At 37.3% G+C, this 26,116-nt stretch overlaps 2 protein-coding genes across 3 annotated transcripts in view; one reads left to right on the forward strand and one right to left on the reverse strand.

Moving 5' to 3' along the window:
- Positions 1-23,769, forward strand: part of LOC145326695 (myosin light chain kinase family member 4-like) — a 39,038-nt gene extending 15,269 nt beyond the window's left edge. The window contains exons 6-12 of the mRNA XM_080170061.1: positions 410-496; positions 1,575-1,635; positions 16,751-16,816; positions 20,678-20,760; positions 21,476-21,570; positions 23,285-23,350; positions 23,643-23,769. Coding sequence (XP_080026187.1) covers positions 410-496; positions 1,575-1,635; positions 16,751-16,816; positions 20,678-20,760; positions 21,476-21,570; positions 23,285-23,350; positions 23,643-23,742 — 558 coding nt within the window. The 3' untranslated portion in view covers positions 23,743-23,769. The remainder of the gene's footprint in view (positions 1-409; positions 497-1,574; positions 1,636-16,750; positions 16,817-20,677; positions 20,761-21,475; positions 21,571-23,284; positions 23,351-23,642) is intronic.
- Positions 4,295-13,870, reverse strand: LOC145327319 (uncharacterized). 2 transcript variants are annotated; one of them, XR_013882149.1, is made up of 2 exons: positions 13,367-13,870; positions 4,295-4,506 (listed from the first exon to the last, which is right to left on the reverse strand). XR_013882149.1 is itself a non-coding variant. In XM_080170956.1 (2 exons), the coding sequence occupies exon 1, from the start codon at positions 6,637-6,639 to the stop codon at positions 5,599-5,601; it is 1,041 nt and encodes a 346-aa protein (XP_080027082.1). In that variant the 5' UTR covers positions 6,640-6,656; the 3' UTR covers positions 4,295-4,506; positions 4,653-5,598. The 2 variants fall into 2 exon arrangements, 1 of the variants encoding a protein (XP_080027082.1); XM_080170956.1 differs by lacking the exon at positions 13,367-13,870 and adding an exon at positions 4,653-6,656.
- Positions 23,770-26,116: the final 2,347 nt, after the last annotated feature.

Below are 26,116 nucleotides of genomic sequence, written 5' to 3' on the forward strand. Positions count from 1 at the left end.
AATCTTATGATTTAACATTTATTTTCCGCGGAAAGTTGTCTATAATACGATGTGATAAACATAAAATATGAAATTAAAAACCTAAAGGAATCCAGACAAAAAAAGCCTTTCTTAAATATCAGCTTGTAAATTCGGGGAATTAAAGGCAAAAACCAATGACCGATAAATTGAAGTAAATCTACAAAGATGACCAACTAATATAACCCTTCTGTAGATTACAATTACTTGTTGAAACGTTTGCACACTCAACTTTTTGAACCAGCCAATAAAAAAAACCAATAAAAGTCTCCAAGTCTTTAGGAACAATTGTAATAAACAGCGCATTGCCCCCTTCCTCCCTGATTTAAAAAAAAACAATAGTAACTTATAATACAGCAATCCAGAGTCAAATAGTTGTATTTATTTTCAGACGGATGATTACGGGTTGAAGATCTCAGACTTTAGTAAAGCTCACCTAATAGAAGATGAGAAAGAACTGAAGTTTAGTAGAATAAAGGTAGAGTTTATTTTTAAAAGCGAAGCTTTTCTATAATTAGGGTCGGTCCGTCCGTCCGTAACGGATAGCTTTTTTCGTTAATATTGGCATGTCCTATCGATTTCAAACTTTGCATGGTTATTCTTTTAGTAGTTAGGTACGATTTAAAAAGCGTAGCAACTTAATAATTATTACCAGAATGTCCGTACGTCCAGTTTAAACATGTTGATTTTTTTTACTTTTTTAACAACAAATTTTTATGTGATCTAATTATCCAATAGATCTGATTTTTCGTATACTGATTCCTGGGACAACAAACTACAATATTATACGCGCAGCAACTCTATAATCAAGTCCCAAAAATGTAAGTATGTCCATAAACATTATCTTGAATCAAGCAGTTTTTCAACAAATTTACTTACAATTTTGCTTTGACTCTTATACATTTATATTCTGATTATTCAGTTCTGACACTATACAAATGATAATTTCCGTTTGTCCTACCGTTTCAGTGCTTCGCTTTTATGGATGTTGTCATACTTGTTAGATAAGTAAGTGTAATGTGTGACGTCATAATAATTCGTCTAAAAGGGAGGATGAGAAAAGAAGTGGGAAAGGAAACCCCTAAAAAAGAGAGGGATTTATACGTATTTTTATGACGTCACTCATGACACTTTCCGTATCTTCAAGTAATATGATGTCTGTGTTTAAGCCATTCCCGTCCGTTAGATTCACCCATTTTATGCCTAATTAATACCTCTGGGAGTGGTTGATAACAAGGAAGGGTCAGGCCTGTATAGTAGAACCCAAGACAGTCTTTGTCTGGAATTCATAACAGCTTGTATGGTAATGAGTTGCGCCTGTTTAGGGCCATGAAATTCACATTACTCATACGAATTATAACGTCTTTGATAATAAAGCGGTTTGCGCCAAGAATTCTAATCGACCAAAACAACTCTAGTTAACAAAAGTTGGGTTCATTTCTTTTCTAATTTAAAGGGGGTACTTTTTGTATATTTTCTGCAGAGCATTTGAATAAAAAGGTTACACCAAAATCTACAGAAAATACACAAAAAAATAACCCCTCTTTATCTTTTAGGGTACAGTAGAGTTTATATCACCTGAGCTTATCAACTGTGAAACTGTCACAACTTCTACAGGTAATTTTGTTTATCATAATTGGTGATATACATTGTTTTGTCCTTTAAGATCTCGAAACTTGCATTAGTGTATAAATCAGGGATCTAAGGGATAAGACAATGGCCGATAAATTGATAATGCAGAAAACCACAGTAGATTTCTGTAGATTACAATTAGGGATTGAAACATTTGGACACTTTACTTGTTAAACCAACCCATCTAAATTTTATAAAAGTCCCCAACGTTGTTAAACCAACTAATAAGAAAATATTTTTTTAAAAACTTCGGAGACTAGTTAAATAAACAGCCCAATGTCTCCTCTCTCCCTGGTATAAAATTTCTTCTTTAAATTCAAAACATTTGAATTTAAGAGATATTTTAGAATTTTACTAATATTGCTAAATTCAATTAATTGGAATAAAATATTAAAAAATTATGATATGTTAATTTCAAAAGTACGTTAATAATCAAAGTAACTTGATGTCTGTCCGTCCGTCCTCTAAGATCTCGGTAACCACTGAACCGATCGGATTATACTCTACATAGTATACCTACTGGTCCTGTGGTGGTTTTAGGCTATTTCTTGGGGGGTGGGACACCCCCAACCCCCCAAAAAAACAAAAAATCCCCCCCAATTTTTTTTACGATTTTTGCGAATTCGCGAAAATTTGCGCTTCACTCATATTTTTTTCCTCTGGGTATTGCGATTAATTCGCACTTTTTTCCGTAGGTGTAATTATACCTCTTGGGGCAAAGCTGCTAGTTTATTACATCCATCCCATTACATCCTGTGTAAACCGTTTCCGCGTTGTTTTCTTCTAACCTAACACGCCTTCGGGTGAGGTGTGTACTATATAATATATGTAGATTAGATCTTTTCATGAAAATACCCTTTCTCGAATTTCATTCTTCTGCTAACCTAAAAAGTTACTTTAGGGGCCTAGAAATACATATACAAAATTTCAGCTCTTTATCTCTACTGGCGACCTAGCGCCAGGCATGTAAAATATCAACAGATAACGGTAGCACGGCGGTTTTAACAATATCTCAGTAATGTGCAGGTTTTAAGCTCTTCTGCATATTTCAATTTAAACACATAAGGCCAAAGATATCATATCCAAAAAATCTTTTGTCAAAGTCTACTCTACACCTAGCGCCAGTCAGTTTTCTAAAATCATGCATTTTATACCTGTGAAAAATGAAATTACCAGCGCTATGTGTAGAGTAGACTTTGACAAAAGAATTTTGGGATATCATATCTTAGACCTTATGTGTTTAAGTTGAAATATGCAGAACACCTAAATTCACCTTCCAAGCCATTCTCTAAGCATTTTAATTTTTTTTATGAAGTAACAGGATTTCAAAACTGCCTTTTGAAAAGGCCTAAAAAATATCTTTTTTTGTCCCTTTTTTCACTGTTTATAGTTACAACTTATTAAGATATTATTCTAAGTTTTAAAAAAATTGGCGCTTCCAGCACCAAAACCGGCAAAAACAGGCAGTTAAACTTCTGTACCCCTACTTAACCCCCTAACAGACCCCCCCTCTATCTCGGCTCCTGTTACAGATAGAGACGTAAAACTTTTTTCTGGTTCATGTGTATTTTTAGAGAAAATTACTTTTTCTATTCATAGCAGTCAGACCGCTCCTTATCCGCTTTTTAGCAGCCAGCCGCTAAATATTAAAACTGCTGTAGAGCAGCCAATTTTAAAGCTAAGAAAACCAAATTTTATGACGAACTATTATTTTTTATAACAAAAAAATACCTTTTCTGACCATCGCCGAAAAACGACAAATAAGGGAAACCGCCAATTTTGGCCTAAAATGGCGGTTGGCGGCGCTAAATAATATTTTTATCTGTTTATAGTTACAACTTATTAAGATATTATTTCAGTTAAAAAAAAATTGGCGCTTCCAGTACCAAAACCGGCCAAAACAGGCAGTAAAACTTCTGTACCCCTACATAACCCCCTAACAGACCCCCCCTCTATCTCGGCTCCTGTTACAGATACAGGCATAAAACTTATTTTTGGTGGTTCATGTGTATTTTTAGAGAAAATTACTTTTTCTAGTCATAGCAATCAGACTGCTCCTTATCTGCTTTTTAGCGGCCAGCCGCTAAATAATTAACCCATTAGTGCCGAGCACCACTTTTATACGCCGATCGAGCTGAAAATCTCAGGGAAGCTTTATAATGGTAAAAACGGAATTGCAATTTTTTTGTTTTGCTCTAGTGGCGTGCACAGGAAAGTTGCAAAAAAACCCGGTTCGGCCTGGCCATAAATACCAACCAGGCATTATTACCTGTTTTGGGTGGTTTCCGCCGGCATTAAAACCCGGTTTTGTAGTAAAAACCCGGTTATTTTGACCAAAAATTGAAATATGTAATTTTTGAACGCCAAAAGTGAGATGAACACTTTTTAGAACTTTGATACGATCTGAAATTGAAAACTACACAACCTCATGTAATCTATAGGGCTACAAGTAATATACAAAGTGATTTATTTCAAATTTAGTGTTTCGGCCGGTTTCGGCTGCCGTTTCGGGTAAAAAAACCCGTTGCTCGAAGTTTTAAAACCTGACATACACAAAAAAAGAACATATAAAATTTGGGTGTTACATATCAGAAAACGAGCATAAAACTATGTGCGGGAAGGATGCTGTATCCCCCTTGAGGCTTAAGACTTACAGATTGGCTAGTTATAGAGCAGCTTTTGCAATAATAAACTACCTGGGTCTGTAATGCAGGGAAGGATCAAATTATCACAATCTCACCAGAGGTTATCCAAAGGGTGCAGGGGGCCAGGACGGGAGTACGGTTAGGGTCTCCAGGCGGGGCCTCAGGGCATTTAATGGAGTCTGGAAATATTGGAAGATCTTGATGTTTAGGCCTAAACAAATAGAGTTATATTTTGGGAAATTTGGTGGAAACCTAAACTTCACCCGGCCTAAGCTATTGTCCTATCCTCCCCCCAATTACATTATTTGTTAATAGGGAAAGGTGGAAAGGTTAATAATTTGAAGAACTAAGCTGTACCTGGATGTTAATTCTGGACAGCTTAGTTTTCCAAAGAGCCGGCAGACATTATAATTAAGCGGTCTGAAAAATGAAAATCTTTAAATTGCTGTTAGCAACCGCGAAATTAGAATGTCTGCCGCAGTGAGCCGCAGGCAACCCGTTGTTCTTCTCCAGTGGACTGGTGGCCTGAAAGTGTACATACATTAGTGTACATGACACTCCCGGCAAGAAAAAGAAGAACATAGGGGTGCGGGTTGATCACTGCAGTTTACAGAAGATAGGAAGAACGATACGCCCAGCAGCAATAGCCTTTAATGTTTTTTTTTTTTTTTTTTTTTATGGGGCGTATCGTTTACAATGGGTTAAAATGAATAAATAAATAACTATTTTGTAAACAATTTTAAATTTACAATATATGATTAATACTAATCCAGGTTCTCTTCGGCTGGAATCAATCCTCGTAAGTGGGGTAAACTTCTTGGGGTAATCAATCATTTAATAATAAGATTATTAAAGACATTAGGCAGCATCTACTTGTTGTAAGATAACATTTAATAATGAGATTATTAAAGTTATTAAAGGGAGTGTGAACCTTTAAGCAGGATTTTTCTTTCGTAGTAATTGAATATTTAATAATGACATTATTAAAATCAATGTGCAGGATTATGTAGTGTAATGAGGTAGGGTTTTTTATCTTCGGCACTTACAGCCTTTATTAATAGCAGAGTTGAATTTTGGACATGCATAACATCGTAATGCGTGTCGGTTAAATTATATTTTTTCGGCAACTACAGCCTTTATTAGTCGGGGATTTGAAATCGGAGACGCACAACATCGTAATGCGTGTCCGTAAGGTTTAATTGTTATCTTCGGCAAATTCAGCCTATGGCAGGTTCAGCCAAAGTTTCAACGGGTGTGACTCATTTGCAACGCATTGAGTTAACCCGTTTCAGGAACGGTTTTATTAGGTTTTTTGCTCTGAAGCGTATGACTCATCACACTTAGAGGCTGCGGACCTGATTTGGTCAACTAGTGCGAGCTCGTCCTCGGAGAACAGGATGGCGATGTGCCGGACACTCCTTCTGGTCTCATGAAATTCTTCCTTCCAGTGTTTCCGCCAACGGATAATTACCTGACGGACGATACCATCATCAGAAGTGATGAGGTGTAGGACCTGGCCAAGGCGCCAGAGTTGATCGCCAATCAACTCATCTGGGGACCGGAGGAAAACAACGATATCCATTTCTTTTGGTTGTGGACCTGTTTTGCCAAATTTCTTTGGTCTTGGAATGTAATCTGGAAGGCGTTCATACAGCCAGATCTGCCACCATGATTGATAGAGGCGTTCCATCTGTTCCAATAGGCGGGATGGTTGCTCTACCCTCATTGGTCCAGTGGGTGCACACCTGTTATTCCTGCCGTGTATCAGACGGTTAGGCGTGATAAGGTCTGCGTGACCTATATCCTCCGTTCTGGATACCGTGCATATTGGCATGTTGTTTATTTCATTGGCAATGTATGAAAAGGCGGTCTCAAAGGACATGACGTCCAGCTTGAGACCGTTGAATGTTGCATGGAACAAAGTTTTGATCTCTTTGATTGAGCGTTCCACGCAACCTTGATAATTGTGGGCAGCAGTGGGACCGATCTCGTACTCTATGCTGCAGCTTTTTCCATTGAGCGTTTTAGTGATGTCAGCCATGGAGAACTCTGATTTTGCTACGCCCTTGATGAGCTGTGCACCTGGGTCGATGAAGACCTTTTTAGGGTAGCAATAACGATGAACGAATCGTTGGAAAGCTTGAAGAAAAGCGTCTGTGTTATACTTCGTCATAGCATAACAAGCCGTTGCGGATGAGGCTGGGTCTCTACAAACTAGACCCCAAACCTTGACTGTGGATCTGTGGTTATGTTCACAGTGAGCTAAGAACGGACCCATTAGGTCAAGTTGGCAGTAGTAGAACGGGGGAGCAATGGTCAATCTGTTTTGATGGATTGGTCCCATTTCAGCTTCTAGGAGCTTGGCCTTGAACCTACGACAATGTGGGCAAGCCGCTCTGATCTCTTTGGAGAGATCTCTGCCATTAAGAATGTAGGCAACGTGCCTGGATTCTAAGAGTGTTGCGTTTACATTTCTGTGTAGTGCAAGCTCTTGATGGGCGTATAGCATAACGGAGTATGCTATTAAGCTATACCGATCGACTATCGGTCTAACGAAGTGTAGGGGAGACAAATCAGGCATGATATTGTCAACGTCTTCTATGTTAGTGCCCTCGACAATACGACCATTGTATTTGACAATGCCATCGTCAGTGACGACATTGTTGCCGTGGGCCTTTGAGTTGGAGAACTTAAGCACTTCTTTAGTAGCGAGTCTAAAGTAGTAATTCTCCGCCTTGTGGATTTCTTCGTCCGAAAGTTGGACGACCCGAAGATTTGGATGAGGGGGGGCCTTCAAATTACGGTACGATTTGAAGTCGAAAAAGCAGAATTTTCGAACAATGGCCATGACACGGAGAGACTTGGGCCATGACCGTTTGCACGGGTGGTAGAGATAATTCGAGAACTTGGTTATCTCTGCCGTTCTTTCCTGAGGTGATTTCGTATCACCGTGGAGGATTCTGACCTCTTGGGCAGCGGCCTGCTTCGCTTCCATTGATAGTTTAAGATCTTGGAAGGATTGAGCTGGCATGTCCTGGTAATCAAGATACATCCAGGGTTTGCCGTTTTGCCATTCAGAATTAGCATCGATATCCTTGATAGTGGCGAGGAAACGAGTACCCAAGTCGGCTATGTTGTTTTCAGATTCAACATGTCGCCATTGGTCTGGGGAAGAGAATCGGCGAATTTCGATGACGCAGCTGCGTACGCCAAGAGAAAGAGGGCGTGCATCTTGATGAAGCCAAGATAGCACAACGGAAGAGTCTGTGAAGTAGGTGACTTTTTCTACCTTGTTTTTGAGATTTTTGGCAACGGTTGTTGCGAGAATGGTGCCTACAACAGCTGCCCTGAGCTCTGCTCGAGGAATTGTGCTACCAGTTACAATCTTTGATTTGGCAGCAGCTAGTCGGACAGTGACCTCGCCTGTGAGAGACATTGACCTAACATGCACGCATACGATTGCCATGTTTTGACTAGCATCAACAGATACTAACAGATCAACTTTGGGCTCAGAATTTGCCGGAATTACGGACCGTGGGCACGAAACTGACGCAAGTTGTTGCATCGTTTCAATGTTAGTCACCCATGTGGGAAGCAACTTGGTTGGGAGACCGTCGTCCCAACCAGTGGCGTAAGAAAGGAGGTCGTGATAGTCTGCTTTGAATTTAGCAGTCACGGGGGTGCAGAGTCCGAGAAGGTCGAAGTTAGAGGCAACTTGCGACAAGATTGTTCTTTTTGTGAAATTGTGTAGAAGAGCCTCTTCAAGACTTCCTTCTACTGGTGGAGGTCTTTTACCTCGTTTTGTTTTACCGAACGAGAGAGGTTTGACGTCCAAACTGAGAGTGTCAGCAAGTGGAGCCCATCGATAGCCGAGGTAGCTAACATGTGTGCCATCATTCGACACAGTGTCTTCAGGTACAGCTGAAGATTTGACAAAGCTTTTGACGCTCATGCCTGCTAAGTCAAGAGTGAATTTGACTCCCGCAATGATTTTGTCTAGTTCAATTGCGGAGTCTGTTGAATCAGAAGTATCATCAACATAAGTTTTGGTTTTGAGAACCTGGGCACCTGCAGTATGTTCAGGATGGTTGTCCATGACATACTGAGCTACCTGTTCAAGACCTTCTGCCGTTTGGTTGCCAGAAGGTTTAACCCCATAAATGATGGTGCGCATGATGCGCGTTCTGATGGTGCCACCAGGGGCAAGGCTATCAACCCACAAGTACTTGTGCCAGCGGAAATCAGATGGATCCAACTTAATCTGATTGTATGCCATCCGTATGTCGCATGCGAAAGCATGTGGACCTGCTCTGAAATTGATGTCCAGAGCTAAGATTTTTTCGAGTCTGTTTGTGCCCTTTGCTAGGACGTCGTTCAGACTTTTACCTGACGAGGTTGTCGCAGAAGCGTCAAATACAACCCTGACTGGAGTGGAAAGAGAGTTTTCTTTAGTGACGAATCGCCAAGGGAGGTAGTATTCTCCTGGCAGATTGTCTACAAGGGCGCGTTCCTCAGGGGATAGGTCATCAATGTCACATGAATAGCCATTCAATGCTAGTTTGTCATGTGACGCCATAACTTGTAGTTTGGCCTCTGGATCCTTCTGCAATTTTCGCAGCTGGGACTCCAGAACTTTGAGGGCCCTGTTTTTGTTTGGTTGTAACTCCTTAACCGGATCAGCAATGAAGGGAAGAGATGCTACGATCCGGCGTTCGTCAGGTAAGAACTTGACGGACTTTTTTATTAGGAGTTGTTCGGCCTCTTCTTTCAGAGAAGTTGCCTCCAGAATGTCTCCGTTTTTGCAGTCATTGCAGCCACGGCATGCTATGCAACGGTAAGGTGCTTGAGTGCCTATGTCTTCACTCTCAAGATACTTGCGTTCATGTCGTTTGACGTGTTGAATATTGGTGCTGTATGTATGAACATCCAGCGAAGCGTCCTCGTCTGTTGTTTCCTCAACAGTGATTGGACAGAGATACGGAAAGGTGTCGGTTTTGGAGTCATCCGCGCACCAATTCCTGCCACTGTTCAGAAGTGTTTCAGTGGTATAGCGGTAGGCAGACAGCTCGTTGGTGAAGAAGAGAGCAGCACCAACAAAGTTTACAGTCTCGGCTGCTTTAGCCCAAGCCTTGTGGGGGCCACCAAGTACACCTGTGTGGCCGTCGATACCCTTAAGCGGGCTTCTGTATAAAGATAAACCACAGGGCAATGAGCAGATGCGCATTGGGAACAAGTAATTGTACTTGATTCCCAGGATTATGTCGACTTGGCCTCCGCCAATGACATCTGGTATGGTAGGGAGGAGCTCGTGGCCTTTGTAATGATTTACAAGGTCACCATAAGGCTCCTTGAGGTCCCAACGAGGAAATGGAGCCGTCAGCGTGTCCATTTTTGCAGCAATTATAGTTGCGGACATGGCACTGTCGACTAATGGCAGTGTGAACTTGTCACTGCCATAGGGAAGATGGACGACTTTACCACCTGCTACGTTCATGAGGGTGGGTCCAGGTCTGTGTTCTGTGGCATCTAGTCTAGCCGCTGCAGAAGCTGAAACTGCGGCTGTACCACAACCGCTGTCGTAAAAGACAAACAGCGGATTGCCGGAAAGATCAGGGACGTTTTGGCACATGAAGATGCCTGGGGCAGCAACATCAGGGAAGGTGTTGGGGTTGGAAACGTCAGGTGTGGTGTCAGAGGTTTGGAGATTCATGGTAATATTATCCATGAACAGAAGGTTGCCAGATGTTATAGGAACATCCTTGGGCAATGACTTGCGGAAATCGTCTAACCTCTTTTTATTCTGCTCGACATGAATAGAGCAGGCGAGGATATGCTTTTGCACGCGATGAGCAGATGCGTACTGGCAATTGTCAGCTTGACAGTAAAAGGTGGTGCGACAGTCATTTTTGTGGTTGTTCCACCATTCGTCAATATTGTCGAAATTGACGCTGGCGTCCATTCTGAGGCACCTGTGACAGGCTTTTGTCTTGCCATGGAGTTGACGTTTCTCCTTATGTGGTGTATTGATGTACACCTGGCATTGGAACAAATATGTGTGTATGTTCTGACAAAGCGCGCAACCAGTTGGTACAGGCTTAGAAGCAGCGCCTGTGTATGTTAAAAGTGGAATGGGTGTCTTAGCGGACTTATTAGAGGCCCTGCCTTTAGGGCGTTGTTTTGGGTCCTCTGAGGCCGAGAAAGTGGAGGCCGTGTAAGTTTGAGAGGCTGGTTTACTCCGGTTCGAGTTTTTCTGACCAGGGTTGTTACCAGTCTGGTTGGACTGTCTATTGCCGGAGTTACCGCTGCTCAAGTTGGTATTGTTACCACCAGAGGATGCGGTACCAGTATGGAGGGATGCTCCTTCATGCTGGTTAAGTTGGTATTGGAGCTGACGTAGTTCGCAATCCAAGAAGAGGAGAAGTTGCTCATAGCAGTACTGGCCATCTTCCTCCCCATTTTCGTCTGCGCTAAGCAGGAATTTTTTAGACATCTCCTTAAAGTAGTCCCCTTTAAGAAGGTTCAGTACAGAGTTGGCGATGTCCGTTTTGCCGTGGTACAAGGCTTGCTCTGCATCATTCTCTTTTGCAAATTCTTGGGTATCAGCAAGTAATGAACGGAGTTTTACCATCCATGTGATCTGCTGTTCCCAGTTGTATTTAGGGCATGGTCCCAGTTCCATGATTTTAGCCTTACGTTTGGCTATGATGCTGGTTTTGCTGCCGTAGTGGAACGACAGCTGCTTCATACAAGCCTTAATAGATTTTTCGGCTGAGCACAACATCTGCGCATTGCCCTGGAGACAGTTTTCTTTCAGGATTTCCAATGCTTCGACTTCTGCTATAGACGGCATTGAGTCGATATAAATCTGGAACTTCTTTTGGAATGTAAAGAGGTCAAGTTTATCTGTTTTGGCCCCAGAAAAGTGAGGGATAGGAATGTTGGAAGAACGCTGATTGAAAGAGTGTCCTGAGATAGGCACTCCGAAACGGTCCCTCAAGCGTTCAACGTATGATTCCACGCTGGATATTTCAGTTTCGAGCGTGGTGGACTGGGCATCCAATGCTGTCGCATCTTCCTCCATGTCCGTAAGCATCGCGTCCTCACAAAGCGTTTTGGCTTTTTGTAAGGAACGCTGTGCCTTTTCGAGTAGCTCTTTGAATTGAGCATTAAGTTTATTGAACTGACCTAACTGCTTAACTTCGGTCGTTTTAAGGTCGCCAAACTTTTCGCAGAGATCGTTGAGCTCAACAAGCAAGGGGTCCCTTTTTTGTTTTACCCTTGCTTGTTTTACCGCGTATGTCGTAGGATTTATGCGGTTGGGGATGGGAGCTGTTTGCTGGAGCATAGTTGCAGCAGGAACAGCTGTGGCCTGAGTCGTAACTGCTGGAGGCACAATTACTTGGCCATCACATGGTAAGGTACCTGCCTCGGATCCGACTGCTGAAGTGGTAGTCGAGTCGTCAGAGCAAGTAGAGGGAGGTACTGCTGGAGCAGCAGTTGTCGTAATCGGTTGAGCTTTCAAACGTGATGTACGATGTTCATGAATGAACTCGATTTTTGAGCGCATGGCTATACGTAGCTGTAACGCTTTGTTCATGTCAGCTTCGGTGACCCTTGGGTCTGGGCTGTTGCGAAAGAAAGCTATGATGTGGCGAATTGACGAGGCTTTTTCTTCCAACAATGATAGACTATTGTCTAGCTTTTCAATGCTAAACCTGTCAGGGTTATTTATGATGCTCTGACAGTCTTCGTCTATCATCATGCACTCATCGCATTCGATGATGAGTTTGGTTGCCTCATCAGTCATGGTTGGGGTTTGTGCTGTAACAAGCGCAGATAGATCGACACTAATATTGTGTGTCGATGTGGAAGCGTTATAAGCGGAGCCTGGGAGGTGGTCGTGTAATGGGAACTGTTCAGGGTTATAAAAAACCTCGTCCTGAACCTCTTTCTGTAAATCTTCAGAATAGAGTTGTTCCAAAGCTTCTTCAAGAATTGAAGCTGATTTTTGGAAGGATGGTATGGGGGAATAATTATCCCAATCTAGTTGCTGTGGGGCTAGCTCAAACTCTTCAGTATCTGTAGGGGTTGTGGGGGTTTGTGGTGAAAGGCCGTTATACGGATGTATAACGGGAAAAGTTACCAGTGGATCAACAGGTGAGGAGGGTAAGTGGGGGGCTGCAAGTAGTTGGGGAGCTGCAGGGGGTGTAGGGAATCCTCGGATAGGTGACGGGGATGGGCTACGGTGGTGGCTGTTTTGGCCTGGGGGGGTGCGACTAACGCTGGGCCTGCGTGAGGAAACGACGGGCCTAGAGTTGCGGTCAACCGGTTTTTGCCGTTGAAGTAGCGCTTTTTTTGTTTTAAGGAGTTTTTTGGCGCGTAATTCAAACGGGGTGTTGAGTTTATGTTTTTTGGCTAAAACTCTGACGGTTTTAGGCCGACGACTCGCAACAGTCGCAGAGTCGGATTGTGAACGTTTGGTGTGAGAAGGGGTGGGGTGTGAGTTAGATGGATGATAGAGGGTGTGATGCCTTGAGCGTGTAATTGCTCCGGGCGGTTTAGTGAGGAAAATCTCCTTCATTGACCACTGGATGCTGTTGTTAATTTATTTATTTAAATTATAACCTCTCTTTAGCTTATATTTTTTTTGGTGTTTTTATATTTTTGTGTTTTTACAACAAATAAATGATGAGGGGAGAACCTTCACCGAATTTTTGTTGTCTTTAATATGGCGCAGTATGGGAGGGACCGCAAGCTATCAGGGAGATGAAAAGGGGTAGGGGGGAAAACAGGTTCGGATTATTTAACAGCTATATTGTTAAATAAGAGGACAAGGAGTTGTCCTATGGGTAGGGAGAAAAACAGGTTTGGATTACTTAACAGTTATTGTTAAATAAGAGGACAAGGAGTTGTCCTATGGGTGGGTGGCACTTAGTTGTAAAGCACCTCAGCAGCTGTACAGGATTAACAGTCTGTAAACATCAATGTGCGGGAAGGATGCTGTATCCCCCTTGAGGCTTAAGACTTACAGATTGGCTAGTTATAGAGCAGCTTTTGCAATAATAAACTACCTGGGTCTGTAATGCAGGGAAGGATCAAATTATCACAATCTCACCAGAGGTTATCCAAAGGGTGCAGGGGGCCAGGACGGGAGTACGGTTAGGGTCTCCAGGCGGGGCCTCAGGGCATTTAATGGAGTCTGGAAATATTGGAAGATCTTGATGTTTAGGCCTAAACAAATAGAGTTATATTTTGGGAAATTTGGTGGAAACCTAAACTTCACCCGGCCTAAGCTATTGTCCTATCCTCCCCCCAATTACATTATTTGTTAATAGGGAAAGGTGGAAAGGTTAATAATTTGAAGAACTAAGCTGTACCTGGATGTTAATTCTGGACAGCTTAGTTTTCCAAAGAGCCGGCAGACATTATAATTAAGCGGTCTGAAAAAATGAAAATCTTTAAATTGCTGTTAGCAACCGCGAAATTAGAATGTCTGCCGCAGTGAGCCGCAGGCAACCCGTTGTTCTTCTCCAGTGGACTGGTGGCCTGAAAGTGTACATACATTAGTGTACATGACAAACTATTGGGTGACACATATAGAGATTACTAGGGTTATTAGGGTGGCTTAAACCCTTACTAATGACGTAAACTGTTATTTTTATTGGTTGAAAAGTCATATAGGTCATAATAGGGCGTAATAAAACGATAAAAAAACCATATAAAAAATAATAATTTGAATAAAATGAATTCACAAATAGATGTACTTGTCAAACATTAGATTTCACGAAAAAAATCAGCGACTTTACTATAAAAACAAAAAAGTTAGAAGGGGTATTTTGAATTTTCATGATTTTCAAATTTTGTTGAGCTATACTGGAAAACGGAAGTAAGCTAAACTGCCTGCTCCAGGGGGAAATGAAAGCCAGGGTAGTAAAGGGGGGATTCGTACTGAGAATGATGCAATTATGAAGCCGGAAACCGTTTTTTTTTTACATTTTCTGGAACCGGGTTTTAATGCCCGGTTCGGCACTAATGGGTTAAACAGCTGTAGAGCGGCCAATTTTAAAGCTAAGAAAACCAAATTTTATGACAAACTATTATTTTTTATAAAAAAAAATATCTTTTCTGACCATCGTCAAAAAAGGACAAATAATGGATACTGCCAAAATTGGCGGTAAAATGGTGGTTGGCGGCGCTATATAATATTTTTATCTGTTTATAGTTACAACTTTTTAAGTTATTATTTTCAGTTAAAAAAAAATTGCCGCCTCCAGCACCGAAACTGGCAAAAACAGGCAGTTAAACTTCTGTACCCCTACTTAACCCCCTAACAGACCTCCCTCTATCTCGGCTCCTGTTACAGATAGAGACGTAAAACTTTTTTTCTGTTGGTTTATGTGTATTTTTAGAGAAAATTACTTTTTCTAGTCATAGCTGATTAGACTGCTCCTTATCCGCTTTTTAGCAGCCAGCAGCTAAATATTAAAAAAGCTGTAGAGCGGCCAATTTTAAAGCTAGGAAAACCAAATTTTAAGAAGAGCTATTATTTTGCATAACAAAAAAAACACTTTTTCTGACCATCGCCAAAAAATGACAAATAAAGGAAACCACCAAATTTGGCGGTAAATCGATTAGCCGCAGCTGGCCGCTAAAAAGCGGATAAGAAGCGGTCTGACCGCTATGACTAGAAAAATAATTTTCTCTAAAAATACACATGAACTACCAGAAAAAAGTTTTACGTCTCTATCTGTAACAGGAGCCGAGATAGTAGGGGGGTCTGTTAGGGGGTTAAGTAGGGGTACAGAAGTTTAACTGCCTGTTTTTGCCGGTTTTGGTGCTGGAAGCGCCATTTTTTTTTTAACTGAGAATAATATCTTAATAAGTTGTAACTATAAACAGTGAAAAAAGGGACAAAAAAAGATATTTTTAGGCCTTTTCAAAAGGCAGTTTTGAAATCCCGTTATTTCATAAATAAAATTAAAATGCTTAGAGAATGGCTTGGAAGGTGAATTTAGGTGTTCTGCATATTTCAACTTAAACACATAAGGCCTAAGATATGATATCCCAAAAATCTTTTGTCAAAGTCTACTCTACACCTAGCGCTGGTAATTTCATTTTTCACAGGTATAAAATGCATGATTTTAGAAAACTGACTGGCGCTAGGTGTAGAGTAGACTTTGACAAAAGATTTTTTGGATATTATATCTTTGGCCTTATGTGTTTAAATTGAAATATGCAGAAGAGCTTAAAACCTGCACATTACTGAGATATTGTTAAAACCGCCGTGATACCGTTATCTGTTGATATTTTACATGCCTGGCGCTAGGTCGCCAGTAGAGATAAAGGGCTGAAATTTTGTACATGTATTTCTAGGCACCTAAAGTAACTTTTTAGGTTAGCAGAAGAATGAAATTCGAGAAAGGGTATTTTCATGAAAAGATCTAATGTAGATATTATAACAGGGGGAGAAGTGTCGTCATTTTAGCTTGCTAACATGGATCTCTTTTACTGGTCAGTTCAGTCCTACTAAATGACAGTTAAAATAAAACACAATAAAACAAGAATCACAGTCTTCATGAATGCAAAGATTCAAAAAACTTTCTTATCATAAATACATGAATATATTCAAAATATATCGTGTTGAAATTACACTTTTAACTACATCAACTATATTTTTTAATAATCCTAAAATTTTTACTTATAACATTTTTGTTGGAAAAAATGTACCAACATTTTTCTATTTGAATTAAGTGGTGAAAATTGTGACCATTTTTTTCTTCTTTCATGTTCTCACCAAGATTAGGGGACATAGACATATTTTATGATAAAAAAAATAAGATTGATTGAATCCAATATTAGAGAAGCTTTCTAAAAGAATAAGCTTAAAAGAGAAGTATATAATAAATTAATTGATTTATTTAACACCATTTAATCAAATATACATTTTTTTAACCGAAAGTCTAAAAGTTTTAATCAATCGAATCTTATTTAAGTACTTATATGAATTTATCATTATTTTTTTATGATAAATATTCCCTTACAGCTAATATGTGTCTTAAATTTGACATTACTTTTCATCATTTGAAGGATAATGCACTGTGAGAAAATATTATTTCCTTCAATATTAAGACCAAATGGTAAATTTTCTAAATGTTAATGAACAAACCAATAAAAAAAAACAATACCAAAATATTTTATTTTTGACTAATGTCAATTTGTAATTAATATTATTTTATTCTTAAAATGTAGTAACTGTTTTCCCTGATAATTTTATTTTTTAGTATTTTCATTGAAAAAGGAACATTTTTGATATTTTTAAAGAAATATAATAATTCTATATTATGGAAAAACCATTAAATATGGTAGCGCCACAAAATAAAACACACATAACTTACATACAGACATAATTAAATAAAGTTTTTTACTTTTTAAGTTATATCCATCTATCTATTTAGATATGTGGGCGGCTGGAGTTGTAGCCTATATGTTAGTTTCTGGCGGAGTTTCTCCATTCTACTCAGGTTTGATATTTAGCAATTTTATTATGTAATTACTGTACATTTTACAAGGGTTTAAACCTCTGAAAAAACAAGGATGACAACATCCTTAAAAGCGAAGCTCTGAATGGGTAGAACATACGAACCTTAGCACTTGTAGAGTCATTTGTTGAATCAGCAAAATATCAATGTATAAGTCTGAACAAAATTGTAAGTAAATTTCTTACTAAACTGATTAAATACAGGATTCTTAAATGTTTTACAGTCACACTCCTTGATTACGAGATTTATACTAAAATTACCTCCCTTTACCTTCCTATAAGTTCTAACTGAGTGTTTTTACTGAAAATTTAAACTTTATGTTAACACAAATTATTTCGACGAATTTAAAACTTTAATTAGGTATCTAAATCCGCATAATTTCTGCTGCTGCAAATTGTATTGATACGGGGGTTTAATTACATATTTTTACTTGAAATCTAATTGAACATCAAACCTCCATAAAAGCGAAGCAATAGCATTATATAGTAGTACTAACAAACATTAAAACTTATAGAGTGTCAGAACTTAAAAAGCAGTTGATATAAAAACATTCTTCTAATGTTTACAAAATCAACATTTGTTAAATGTGACTACAGACTTTATGGTGACGATTCTAGAATTGCTACTCTTTCTTGACAGTATAACTAAATGTTGTATTAATCATACTGCCAAATTCTAACACGTTTAATGATTATCAACAAAATTTCCTCTTCTTTGGTAGAAAAAACAAAAACAATACTAGTTTGGAACCAACCAATCAAAATTTAACATTTAAGCCAACGAATACTATAGCGTGTTTCTGAAACTTTGAAGCACCAGTGAAGTTTACAGATCAATGTCTCCTCCCTTCCTGCTAAAGATGATTGGTATACAGTGCGGCTGCCAAGCCCTACGTACCTTTAATGAACAACTGTTAATGAATTCTTGCTAGTTAGCATAAACAATAGAAATAGAAGAGTAGAAGAATATTCTGAACCCTTTTTTCGTCAAATCTAAGAGAGAACATTCCTAGCAGACAAAAGTATTGTTTACTTTCGACTCAAGCTGATGTGGATTCTTAAAAAATGATAGACTCGCTATTCGATAGTGAGGCAAAATTATTTTTGTGAAAAATCATCCAAAAGCACATTAAAAATCTACAAAAATTAAACAAAATCATATGTTAATAACCCTCTTAAGATTTTATTTCATTTTTGTAAATTTTTTTATTCGACTTTGGAGGATTTTTCACAAAAATAATTTTGCCTCACCAGCGAGTTGCCAGCCTAACTTTTTTTTTAAGAATCCAACTTTGTTTCAAGCTTTCAAATTGTAAACGAAATTTTTGGGCAATTAATTCTGATTCCGCAAAGCTTTCTACTAAGAAAATATACTGTTAACAGCTGACTTTTATGTATGTATGAAATGAAAAAAAAACATGCCTTCGTAGGAAAATGTGTACATAATTTCAACCAATGAGATCCAATGTAAATTCCGATGCGATTCTCCTATTGGCTCAATCAGACATTCCCTCTCTTTCTTAGTACCTTTATTGCATAAACTTATAAATTACTAATGATTCAGTATTTTTCGCTAAAAAGTTTCATGATGCTTGTAAAAAAAACCACTTTTTTGTCCATTTAATTGTATTGGAAAGGATATTGGACTTGTTAATTTCAGTTTTACCCATAAACGCATTATTTTATTCGTTAGCTAATAAAATCACTAATTTTATTTACTTTTGATTGGTTGGTTGGTTTCAAAATAATAAGATCGGACCTCTTAACCTATAAACTATAATCTATCGTCCATTGATCATTAATATTTAACTCTAAAAATATCCTAGAAATTAAAAGAAAATTGGGAGAAAGGAGACGGGTCAATAGGGAAGGGGCTAATTTAAAAGTATGATAAATAGAAATAACATATCTAGATGGTCCATTTGACCCAAAATTGAAAAAAAATTTGCACTTTCCTACCAAAATCTGTACACTATTTTAACCAATGTTATGTTGGGAATGTAACTCTAATGTTCTCCTGTTGGCTGATTAAGAGAGTAGGTCTCTAGATTAAATCTATTGTAAAAAAAAGAAAACTTGTTCATTAGTCTTTTTAAGTTTGACGAAAAATGAGTCATATGGACTATCTAGATATAATATGTCAATTCTTTAACCTTTGGAAAATAAAAAAAACTTGTTATTATCAGTTTAAATAAATTCTTTGTGTAGATCAGATATGAATAAGTGGATGTTTTATCACTTCTGCAAATGTATCACACTAGCAGATTCAGAATTGCATAAGTAATATAATAGACACCTTTCCGCGGATATTAAAATAAAAAAACATGACATTTAAACCAGTTTTGTTAGCCCTGAAGGGCCGAATGTATTATTTTATTATACATATTTTAATATTCGTGGAAAATCATCTGTAATGCGATGCTAGACATGATTTTTCAGTATGGCGAAAAAACAGGTTCTAATCCAGTGGATATTAATCGGTTTGAAAGCCATGCGGACGTGATGGAAAAAAGATAAAGTGATAAGATATACAAACAAATTAATTCTTCATAAAATAAAAAATAAACTTTCAGTGTACTCTATTGTGTATAAAAAGGTTAAATTGTTAACGATCTCATATAATAGTTCTTTTTTGAGTGATAATATGTTATATATTTTATTAAAATGACTACATGGCCAATGGATTTTGATCCAGATTCTTATTCGAGAAGCTACTCCATAGTTAACTTTGTCTGTTCGTCGTATATTTCTAACTTGTAACGTCTCTGTCGGTATAAGGCTTCAAAAGACATACATTTATTTATAAGTTTACGTGGTTTCCTATTTTATTTTATCAATGATTTCTGAATACTACTTTAAAATTCACTTTGTTTTTTTTTGTTGTGCATCACTACTTCTGCTTGTCATTCTTGTTTTTTTTTAATAGAAAATTTTACATTTAATTTGAGATCCAAAGAGAAAAGACAATACACGATAATAGTTATTTCTTTCATCGTATTATATACCGCTTTCCGCGGATATAGAATGTACAATTATGAGATTAAAACCAGTTTTTTTAGCCCTGAGATGCCGAAGGCACGGGCTAAAAAACTGGTTTTAATCTTATGATTGTACATTTTTATATTCGTAGAAAGCTGCATATAACACGATGTTAGACATAGTTTTTTCGTGTGGATGAGAACCGGTTCCTATCCACCGGATTCGAATGAATACGAGAGATTGAAATAAAAACAACTTCCAATAGTGAAAACATAGTACGGCCCTACAACAAACGCAGGAGTCCTAAACGTCAGAGTGGACACTAAACCTAACCTAACCTATTTTAGACCATCTTATAGGTTTTTTAAATGCCTAACCCCTGTGGGGGGCTTATTTGTTCATTCATATCTTAACCTAACCTAATTTGTATAAAAATACATAATAAAATTAATATTTTAACACTCCTGCGTTTGTCCACTCCGACGTTTGGGACTCCTGTGTTTGTCCTGGAACCCATAGTACCCTTTCTTAAGATTAAAATTATTGATTGAAAAGTTTAGAAAAAATAATCAAATGGAAGTAAATTATAAAACTCGGCTTTCATTACAAGTGATCATCTAGAGAATAAAAGCGCATCATCCGCGTGTAATAGGTGGATAATAGGATAAATAACATCCATCAGACAATCAATTCTTTGAATGCACGACCTTTGTCTGAGAGGTTCTAACTGTGCATGGTAATGAGTTGCGCCTGTTTATGGACAAAGGCATTTCCTCTACTGTACCTTTGTATGTTGCGCACCTTACATGTCCGCAGTAGGAACCATTTTTAACATATTTAGTTATGACGCGATGTTCTATTACAGGTAGTAGATGTCGGACCATAGCACGCACCCTGTCCTGTGAGTATGATCTGAGTGTTCCAGAAATGACCCACACCTCACCACAGGTAAGCTTACCTGGAAAGCGCTGGAATGTGTAATGTATGACGTCATAAAAATTCGTCTAAAAAGGAAAGATGAGAGGAGACAAAGGAAAGGAAAATCCTAAAATAGAGATTGATTTAGACATATTTTTATAACGTCACACATGACACTTTCCAGCGCTTCCTTACCTGGTAAGAAGCTGTTTACAGTGCCACCAAAAAAATGACGTCATACATTACAAATGACTAATCATAGGCCAATGCACATACTAAATTACCAATGGCATTCCAGTATACATTTTAATTGGCTAGTGGTAGGCCAGTATGACGTCATTTTTTAGGCACTATAAAAAGCTTCCCTGGTAATTTCAGCCTGTACTTTTCAAGCTTATTGTATCTTTTATATAATTATACAGTATATGTTATTCATGTGAACACAAATTCTTTGTTCAGACTTTGAACCTTTTTTATTTCAATAATAAACAGAAATGCGTCATCTACAGCTGTATAACTCCAATAGCAGCCGATAAAATCATATTTCTCCATTACGCACTAACCACTAACTGACAGACAAAGTAAATTATTGAGTAACTTCGCTGCCAAAAAATCTATCATATAATTTGATTGCAAAATACGATGAAATCCGCTGCTTTGTTTTCTTTCCATAATCCAAATTACTTTTTTTATATAAAAATTAGACTAGGCGAGGAGTTGAAAAATTTACATATTTCTTTTTCAGGCCAAATCTCTGATATCACAGTTGTTGGTAAAAGATCCCTCCGCCAGGCTTTCTGCTGAGAGGGCCCTAGAACACCCCTGGCTAGATTCAGACAGGTATAGTTTATATTTTTGCTGAGAGGGCCCTAGAACACCCCTGGCTAGATTCGGACAGGTATAGTTTATATTTCTGCTGAGAGGGCCCTAGAACACCCCTGGCTAGATTCGGACAGGTATAGTTTATATTTCTGCTGAGAGGGCTCTAGAACACCCCTGGCTAGATTCAGACAGGTAGTGGATGTAAAGAAACAATCCTTCAGGGAGGGAGGGGACAATGGGCTGTTTATTAGCCTAGTCGCCAAAGATTTATTGTAACGTATTTTATTCGTTGGCCTATGACTTTGGGGACTTTTATTGAATTTTCTATTTTGGTTCATTAATTTGAGTGTCCAAACGCTTCAACCATTAGTTGTCATGTATAGAAATATTCCTTTGTGGAACTATTGGTGCAGGTGTTTATGAGAACTTTTTTTTACATAATTATACTAGTTACTGGAATATATCATAATGTTGATCTTATAAGATTTGACTGTGAAAAAGGGTGTTTTAGTTGTAGTAATGCTATCAGTTACTGGTATCCTAACTATTTGCCCCAAATATGCTTAAAAGTTTGCTTCTAGCTGGCTGTATTTTACAAGAAATGTTTCTGAAAAAAAAACATCTAGCTAAAATAACATTTTAAATGCCTATAACTTTTTTGTTATTGAAGCTTCAGGCTTCAAATTTGGAGTATTTGGGTCTACTTGTGGCGGTCTTTCTGCAGTTAGAGCGGTGCATTTCTTGCTGGCTTCCTTTAATTATTTTTTTGCTCTGGTTTGATATTGTCGTATTCAAATAGTACATTCTATAAATATGTAGGTATTTAATTATTTATTTTGGTTATTTTTTTATTATATATATTTATAGTATATTTACCAAAGGTCTCCCAATATAGGTCATATAAATCTTTAATTAGACAGAAATAACATTTATTTAGCAAAACATTATTTACTTAACATACCATATTATCGTGGGGGTCTTTAGCATAATATAAATTGTCTATCATAGATAGGCAAGTACCGGTTCAAATACAGCGGAAATTAATCGATGCAATACTGAAAAAAATGTTTATTTAATTATAAAACAAGGATGATAACATCCATAAAAGCGAAGCTCTGGAATTGTAAGACATTCATCGAATAGCAAAACTTGTAAAGTATAAATTGCATAAGTGTCAACTAAATTTTAAGTATATTTTTTTCAAAACTGCTTAAATACACGATAGTTTTTAAGGACATAATTACATTTATAGGTACTTTGTTGTCCTAGGAATCAGTATTCCAAAAATCAAATGGACAGGGTAATCATATCACATAAAAAATTGTTGTCAAAAAAGTAAAAAAGATCAGCATGTTTAAAATGGACGTCCAGACTTTCTGGTAACGATTAAAGAATTGCTATGCTTTCTAATTCGTACCTATAATTTGGAATCGATAGGATAATTCTAACATGTCTAAATTAACCAAAAAATGCTAACCGTTACGGACGATTGGACGAACCTATCCTACTTATAGAAAAGCTTCGCTTTTAAAAAGTATATTCTAATGGTATCTATATATTTGTAGAGTGTATGTAGAAGTATTATTTGAGTTAGAAACCACAATTTGTTTTTGTATACCGTTTACATGATATTAATGGAGACACATACATTCGTACATTTAGATATAAATACTAGGAGGATACTAAACTGCTCACAAAAAAGTATATTTTAATTGTACTCCTATATTTGTAGGGTGTATGTAGAAGTTTTATTTGAGTTGGAAACCACATGGATGAGAAAATGTCTCGCCAGAAGAAGGTAACAACATATAAAGTTTCAAGGTCTGTCTTTTGGTAATGCATCAGTGACGTCATCAAATAAGATAATATGAAGAACTATTTTTTTATGAGTTAGAACGACAGTCTGTCTGCCAGAGCGTTTTATGAAAAATCTGATGTTTTATGCTGTTATTTCATATCCAAGTCTTATTTTTGTGATGATTCCTCAAGCAAATCAGCTTCAAGTTTGTGATTTTTTTAGTCAGTATGGTAGAAGTCACAATTGTGATTGATATTTAAACAAATATAATTTAATTATTTCCAATGTTTAGATGGTATAGAGCACTGAACGCTTTGCGCGCCATGCACACAATGAGAAAACACAGTATTCCTGATTCAGCTTCAGGTATAGTATTATCATTATTAGAATAGCGTCATGAAAACAATGAGAAAACACAGTATTCCTGATTCAGCTTCAGGTATAGTATAATCATTATTAGAATGGCGCCATGCACACAATGAGAAAACACAGTATTTCTGATTCAGTTTCAGGTATAGTGCTAGTATTATCATTAGTTGCAACGCCCCCTAGATGCCTATATGGGCATTTGAGCCAGTAGGCCTACCCTCGACTTTTAATTTCGATCTTAAAAGAATTTGTTTTAGTGCATTTCTTGGGAGGGTGTTGTTCAGGGATAAGGGATGGGAAACGTAGGAAAATATTATTTCAGGCCTATTTCAAGCCTAGGCCTATTTCTAGCCTAATAAACCAGTTTTGGGATGGCGCATTGGTTCGTATAAAACGCTAATAAAAAAGCTGTGTGTGTGTGTGTAGATAAAGTATAGAATCAAATTCAGGTAGCTAGTTTAAAGTAAAAAACATAACTTTTTATAAACCTATATATTAATGGCTTTTGTTAAAATGAAGTTTTTTCTCTCCCAAAATTTTTTTATCTTTTACTTTGGTAATTTGAACTGTCAGAAAGCTATCGTTGGGTTTCCCTCAGACAGATTTTAGTTTGTATTATTTGCATTTTTATTAATGAGTAAAAATTTTATTTGAAAATTTCATTGCTAATTAAAATTCAAAATAAATAAATTAATATGCACTTGGGTAACATTCTATCAAGTTCTTTGGATACTATTAATTAGTGATAGATTTGTACTGTGTTGTATTGTACATATATTAGGGTTTAGGTGTTTTATCAATTCCGTATTATATTTTTAAAATTCAAAATACAACATCTAATTTATAAACTACCAAATGAAAATTCGTAGCTACCTTCTTTCCAAAAAATAATCCCGTTATTTTTGTTTTTTTCTGTATGGCCCTTTTTTAATGTTTAACTCTAAGCAGATTTAATAATTAAGCTAATGTGATCTAACACCATTTATATTTATTTTTTCATAGCAGACGAAATCATTATTTTTTCCAGAATTGTCTGCTTCTAAAATTTTCGCCAATTGGTGATTGGTTGTTAAAAAAAGGGCCGATTCTTATTGGTTTAGAGCGATATCTACTTGGGAGTGTCCGCCAGTTTGATAGTAATTTGTAATAGTTGCAATATCCCTTTAGAATCTAGGCCGGGACCTAATTAATGGCCAGGTTATCTATCCCTTATCCCTGGGTGTTGTTATTCTCCACTAAAATAGTGATAATCCTTCCCATAACCTAAGAGAAGCTTCAATGTATAGAGAAACATATCAGTGCAATAGTTAGTGAGGTCCTTTGGAACAAACAGATAGACAGACACACACATAGACAGACAAACATCCTGTTACTTTTATATAAATGATAATGATACACATTCAGCAGAATGACAGTAAATATAGAACAGAGTCGATAAAAACCGTTAAAAATATAAAAGACATTGAGCTAATCTCAGGGATCTAAAGGGATAGGACACTGGAGAAAAATGGATGATAAACAAAATTAACCCTTCTGTAGATTAAAAGTATTGAAACACTACTAGATTGGCACCAACCAATCAAATTAAATACTACAGGGTGTTTCAAGATAAATGTGTTTTTTTAAACTTAACTACTTAAAGTTAAAATAAAATAACGTGGTTTTGAAACTTTGGGTCACAGTGTAAATGACTGTCTATTGTCCTCTCCCTATCTGGTTAAACTAAAATTGTAAAGTAAATAAATACCAGCATGGATAATAAATGTTTTACAATGGATATAATTTAAGTGGATATTATGACAGGGGAATTTTGTCGTTAATTTTGGTTGCTATTATAGAGCTTATTTATTGGTCAGTAAGTTACTCTAGTAGGAGGGGAAGTGATGGGGTAAAATGGGATGGATGTAGGGTTTCGTTGTTTTAGCCAGCTAAGTGCAACACTGTATCGGAGTACATGTAAATCTGGTGCAACATCCAAGTAACAATATATTAATTGCAAGATCAGACACAAAACATTTTTTAGGTTATAGAATTTTCACACATATAAAAAAGACATAATTGAGAGACTTCGCTGTAACAACGAATAAGATAATATGATAATAATTATAATACATTAGGTACCAATGTAATTTACATTCTAATGTATCCTCCCTACCCTGCCAAGTATAGAAAATAATAATTGAATTATACCTTGGCAATGGTGTTTAACCACTTCTGCACACGTTCACTTTAACAAATTAGATTAGATTTATTATTCTTGGGTGTACATACACAGAAAAAAAAACAATAATAAATTAATTAAATAAATATTATGTACATTTATATATACAGTCAAATTTTATTGATATGGTTAATTTATAAAAAAATTCTTCCCAAATGGCAGTTTCCTAAAAAATA

The sequence above is a fragment of the Acartia tonsa genome, chromosome 8 (genome assembly GCF_053477335.1).
Source record: "Acartia tonsa isolate MP-2025a chromosome 8, ASM5347733v1, whole genome shotgun sequence".
NCBI classification, from domain to species: Eukaryota; Metazoa; Arthropoda; class Copepoda; order Calanoida; family Acartiidae; genus Acartia; species Acartia tonsa.